The 5769-nt window shown below is 52.1% G+C and overlaps 1 protein-coding gene across 1 annotated transcript; it reads right to left on the minus strand.

Annotated features, from left to right (window-relative positions):
- Positions 1-3284: 3284 nt before the first annotated feature.
- On the minus strand, positions 3285-4934 carry LOC110278774 (uncharacterized). Its single transcript, XM_021137029.1, has one exon. It carries the CDS (start codon positions 4932-4934, stop codon positions 3285-3287), a length of 1650 nt encoding a protein of 549 aa, XP_020992688.1.
- Between the last annotated feature and the right edge of the window lie 835 nt (positions 4935-5769).

Below are 5769 nucleotides of genomic sequence, written 5' to 3' on the forward strand. Positions count from 1 at the left end.
TGAACACCAAGTTTTTGGGGTTCATGACCGGGGATTATGAGAGTTGTGAAAAGTATTGTTCACAATTTCGCGCACCATCGGCCCACGCACCTTTCTTGCCGTCTAACCTCTTCTTGAGCCCTTGCAGGATGACCTTATTTGCGAACTCGACCTGCCCGTTTGTCTGTGGATGTTCTACCGAGGAGAATCTCTGCTTTATGCCTAGGCCGGTGAGGAATTCCGTGAACTTTTTGTCCGTGAATTGTGTCCCGTTGTCCGAGATGACGACCTCCGGGATACCAAACCGTGTTACGACTTGTCTCCACATGAATTTCCTGCAATTGGACGAGGATATGCTGGCCAGCGGTTCAGCCTCTATCCATTTTGTGTAATAGTCGATGGCGACTATGAGGTACCTGACTTGCCCCGGGCCAACGGGAAAAGGTCCTAAGAGATCGACTCCCCATTGCGAGAATGGCCGAGAGGCCGTTAGCAAGTTGAGTTCAGAGGCGGGTGCGCGATGGAAGTTGGCGTTTTCTTGGCACTTGATACACCTCTTGACGAATTCCCTAGATTCGGCCATCATTGACGGCCAGTAATATCCTGCTCGGACTAACTTCCTCGCTAGGGCTTTGCCTCCTATATGGTGACCGCAGCATCCCTCATGGACTTCCCTGAGGACGTAGTCCGTCTGGTCGGGATGTAAACACTTCAGCAAGGGATGATTGAATCCTTTCCTGAAAAGCTGACCCTGGATGATGGCGTATCTGGCGGCTTCCCTTCTTAGCTTTTTGGCATCTTTTTCGTCGTCGGGGATCTTGCCGCTTTCTAGGAAGTCGGTAATGGGATCCAACCAGGAGGGGCTTAGCTTCGAGAGGTGTAATGTGACTGCTGGCTCTTTTGATTTTCCTTGGATTAGAGACCGGTTACCCTCTCCCGGTTTGGTGCTAGCCAACTTTGACAAGAGGTCTGCTCGTGTGTTCTTTTCTCTCGGGACGTGCTGGATTGTAACTTCTTCAAACTTTCGGCTCAAGTCCTTAACTTTTTCCAAGTATTTCGGTAGCAGCGAGTCCCTAGCTTGATAGCTCCCGTTTACTTGGGAGGTGACGATTTGCGAATCGCTGCATACCTCCAACCTCGTTGCCCCGACCTCCGATGCTAGGGTTAGGCCTCCTATGAGGGCTTCGTACTCTGCTTGGTTGTTTGAAATGGGAAAATCGAACTTAATCGATTGCTCGTATACGACTCCAGCCGGGCTTTCCAGGATAACCCCGGCCCCCCGAACGTTTGGTTGGAGGCTCCGTCTACATGGAGTTTCCACCGTGTGTTCGTGTCTTCAGTTGGGTCCCCCGCTACTTCCACTAGAAAGTCCACCATCGCCTGCGCTTTGATTGCCTGCCGGGGTTCATACTGTATGTCGTATTGAGAGAGCTCAATCGACCAGGTCATCATTCTCCCTACCAAGTCGGGTTTTTGAAGTACTTGTCGGATCCCCTGATCTGTTCTCACGACGATCCGGTGGCTTTGGAAGTACTGCTTTAATCTTCTCGAAGAGGTCAGCAGCGCCAGAGCTAACTTCTCCAATTTGTTATATCTCAACTCTGCCCCTTGTAAGGCCCTGCTGACAAAATAGATCGGTTGTTGCGTCCTTCCTTCTTCTCGAACTAAAACTGAGGCCAAGGCTTCTCCTGTTATGGCGAGGTAGAGGTACAATGGCTCCCCCTCCTTTGGTTTCCCGAGGACGGGTGGTGTCGCCAGGATTTCTTTAAAGTGTTGAAAGGCTTCCTCGCATGCGGGTGTCCATTCGAACGCTATTCCTTTCTTCATGAGATTGAAGAATGGTAGGGCCTTCGTTGCCGATGCTCCGAGAAACCGTGACAACGAAGTCAGCCGACCTGCTAGCCTTTGGACTTCCTTGATACTGCCCGGGCTCTTCATTTGGAGTATCGCCTGGCACTTCTCCGGGTTGGCTTCTACCCCTCTTTGGGTTATCATGAACCCGAGAAATTTTCCAGCTTCCATGGCGAAAGCACACTTGAGGGGGTTTAGCCTCATGCCGTGTTGTCGGAGGGACACGAATACACTTGCCAAGTCACTCAAAAGGTCGTCAGGTCGTGTTGTCTTTGCGAGGATGTCATCCACGTAGACTTCAACTGTCTTTCCTATGAGGTCGTGGAATATCCTGTTCATCAGCCTCTGATACGTTGCCCCCGCATTTTTTAGGCCGAATGGCATTACCTTATAGCAGAAAGTTCCTCCTGGCGTTATGAACGCCGTCTTGTCTTCGTCTGGGCGGTGCATCGGTATCTGGTTGTAACCGGAATAGGCATCCATGAAACTTAGATACCGGTATCCTGCCGCAGCGTCGACGAGTGCATCTATGTTAGGGAGGGGGAAGCAATCCTTAGGACATGCTTTGTTGAGGTCGGAATAGTCCACGCACATTCTCCACTTGCCGTTGTGCTTTTTTACCAATACCACATTTGAGAGCCATGTCGAGTAGTCCACTTCCCGTATGAAACCCGCTTCCAGGAGGCTGGCCGTCTGTCTGGCCACCTCCTCCGCTCTTTCCGCCGACATCTTTCTCCTTCGTTGGGCCACTGGGCGTGCTTCCGCCTTGACGGCTAGGTGGTGCGAGATGATTTTTGGGTCTATGCCCGGCATGTCGGCTGGGGTCCAAGAAAATAAGTCACTGTTGGCTCTTATCATTTCGACCAAAGGTTCCTTCAACTCGTGTGGGAGGTTTTTGTTGACGAATGTGAACCTTCCCTCTTCGTCACCGAGTCTGAACTTCTCCAGATCCCCTTCTGGCTCCGGTCTGGGCTTGTCGTCTACTCTGGCGTCCAGGTCGGCTAGGAACACGCCGGACGCCTCTTTAGACTTCTTTCTGAGGGAGAGACTGGCATTGTCACAAGCGACCGCCGTCTCAAGGTCTCCCCTTATGGATCCTATGGATCCGTCATCGGTAACGAATTTCATGATTAGCAGCTTTGTGTTGATTATGGCTTCGAAATCATTGATCGTTTTTCTTCCCAGAATGATATTATAGGCGGTGGAGTCTCGGAGGATCACGAACTCGGCCATCGCCGATCTCCTGCCCTGGGGTTGTCCTATTGAGATTGGCAAGGATATTATTCCATCCGATTTGATGAAGTGGTCGCCCAATCCTATCACCCCGTGTTGATGAGTCGTCAGATCGGCATCTTTTAATCCCAACGCATCGAACACGTTGCGGAACATGATGTTTGAATCTGCTCCTGTGTCAACAAGGATGCGCTTGACAAGGCCGGTCCCCACTCTGGCCGTTATGACCATGGGTGGGTTTTCCGAGACGTCGTCGAACCATTGGTCTTCTGGGCCGAAAGAAATGGATGGAGGCTTCTTAGAGCTTCGCGTCGACGAGGAGGAGATCGACAATATCCTGGCGTCCTTCTTATGTGCGGATTTGGATCTTGGTGCAGCGTTTTGGCCGTAACTACGTTTATCACCGTGAGGCCGTGTTCTCCGCCTTCTGGCTCTTGTCGCCTTTTTGCCGAACGGGTTTTGCCTTCCTCGTCTTGGTCGCGGTAGCGCCTCCTTGGCTCCCTGATCAGGTGGGAGAAGGCCGCCAACTTACCTTCCCTTATCGCTTGTTCCAATGCATCCTTCAAGTCGAAGCAATCCTGCGTTAGGTGACCGTAACCCTTGTGGTAATCGCAATAAAGGTTCTTGTTCCCTCCGGTGCGGTCTTTGAGTGGTCGGGGCTTCGGCAGGATTCCTTTCTCGGCTATTTGTTGGTAGACTTCCACGATGGGGAGATTAAGCGGAGTGTAGTTGGTGAATTTTCCTACTCGGGGGAATGTTCTTGGTGCCCTACTCAGAGCCTCTTCTCTGGTTTGTCCTTTTGGTCTTTCCCCATTGCCCTGTTGCCGGGCTTGATTGTAGCCGGGCTGCCGTTTGTTGGCGGCCACAACTCGGCTGACTTCCTCGTCGTTTATGTACTCCTTGGCCACCGTCTGGATTTCATGCATTGTCCAAACCGGTTTCGTGGTAAGGTGTTTTCGGAAGTTCTCGTTGAGGAGGCCGTTTGTTAGGCAAAGACTGGCCACCGAGTCGGTTAAGCCGTCGATTTCCAAGCATTCGTCGTTGAACCGATCTAGGTACCTCCTTGTCGGTTCCCCTTGTCTCTGGGTTACCCCTAGAAGGTTGATAGGGTGCTTGGCCTTCGCTATCCGTGTCGTAAATTGCGCTAGGAATGCACGGCTGATGTCCGAGAAATTGTAGATGGAACCTTGCGGGAGGCTGTTAAACCATCTGATCGCTGGCCCTGCTAAGGTTACCGGGAAAGCACGACATCTTACTTCGTCCCCTACTCCTTCCAGATTCATTCTGGCCTCAAAGGCCGTGAGGTGTTCTAGAGGATCTTGAGTTCCGTCGTACCTCATGTCCGTTAGTTTGTCGAAGTGTTTCGGCAACCGGACCTCGAGGATGGATCGGTGGAACGGGGTGACGCCCATTATCACAGGTTGTCGTGTTCTCTCGGATCTCCCTTCCTCGTCTTCGCGACCTCTCGCCGCTCGGCGGGTCGGCCTGCCGCGGGAGTAGATGATCCTGTCATTTCGTCTTCTCGGTATGGGTGACTCCTCCCGTGTGCTCTCCGCTTCCATTCGGGATGCGGATGTACGCCGCGGGCGGCTTCGGTGAGAGTCTTCCTCCTCGCTTCCGGGAGACGGGGTATAGCTGGGATCGGTAGTTCGTCCATCCCGCTCCCGGTCGGCCAGCTGTCGTTCTAGGTTCTGAACCCTGTGGCGTAGCTCCTGCATTATTATGGCGCTATCGCCGCCTGTTCCCCCGAATGGTCGTGTTCTCGTGTGTTGCTGGGGGGACCTTCGCCGCCCCCTTAGCGAGGCGACGGAGGCCGCCCCCTCCGCTCCGGCTGCTCGGGCTTGGTCTCCGGGACCCAGCACGACTTCCATTTAGGCAGGCGAGTCCCCACAGACGGCGCCAATGTTCGGTAGTCGGTTTCCGGACAGATCGGGTGGGTAGGTGAGGGAGTGAGGACGCCTTAGCTTGGGTCGCTCTGGTTGCGAGTTCGCCGAGTAGCCGAGCACTTGTCTTGGAGGGAGGATGAGGGGGGTGCCACCTGCAAAGACACTCCGACGCTCAAGTCAGCGATGTGCAGGCGGGCAGAATGGTGAGGTGAAAGGATATGACGTACCTTGGGGAAGGACAAGTCCTTCCCTATTTATACTGTGTCAGAAGTGGGCCCTGAGGAGACGAGCCCACTTTCCGCGAAGGTTCCTCCCAGCTGTGTTAGGGGAATGATGAGGACGCGTGTCCAGATGCCGTGGCAGGCGCTAAGGGCTCGATCGCCCGGGTCGGGTTCCCAACGGGTCGGGTCAACCCGTGGGTGGTTTGGGCCAGACCGTAACAATTTGCAAAAAGGTGACAAACTTAAAAATGTAATTATTTTAATTTTATACCTATCCAAAATAAAAATCATGTATTTATTTTATTTAAATAAAAAAATCAGTTTCAAGTTTCAACTAAGTCAAGGAACGAAAAAAAAAGGAAAAACGCGATCTTAAGATTGGATTGAAATCGATTTTGGCTTTAAGCCAACATGCTAGTTTTCCTTTATTTGTAAACAACTAGGCCAAGTAGGAGTGTAGGCATAATGAATTAATGATGATATGCATGTAGAGAAAGCAGCTAGACATGCGGGGGGATGTACCACTTAGATGCTCCCAAATCAATATATCCTTCCTTCTTCCATGTTACATTATCCATATCAAATGAATGGCTGAAGTT

Source organism: Arachis duranensis, chromosome 3 (assembly GCF_000817695.3).
Source record: "Arachis duranensis cultivar V14167 chromosome 3, aradu.V14167.gnm2.J7QH, whole genome shotgun sequence".
Classification (NCBI taxonomy): Eukaryota; Viridiplantae; Streptophyta; class Magnoliopsida; order Fabales; family Fabaceae; genus Arachis; species Arachis duranensis.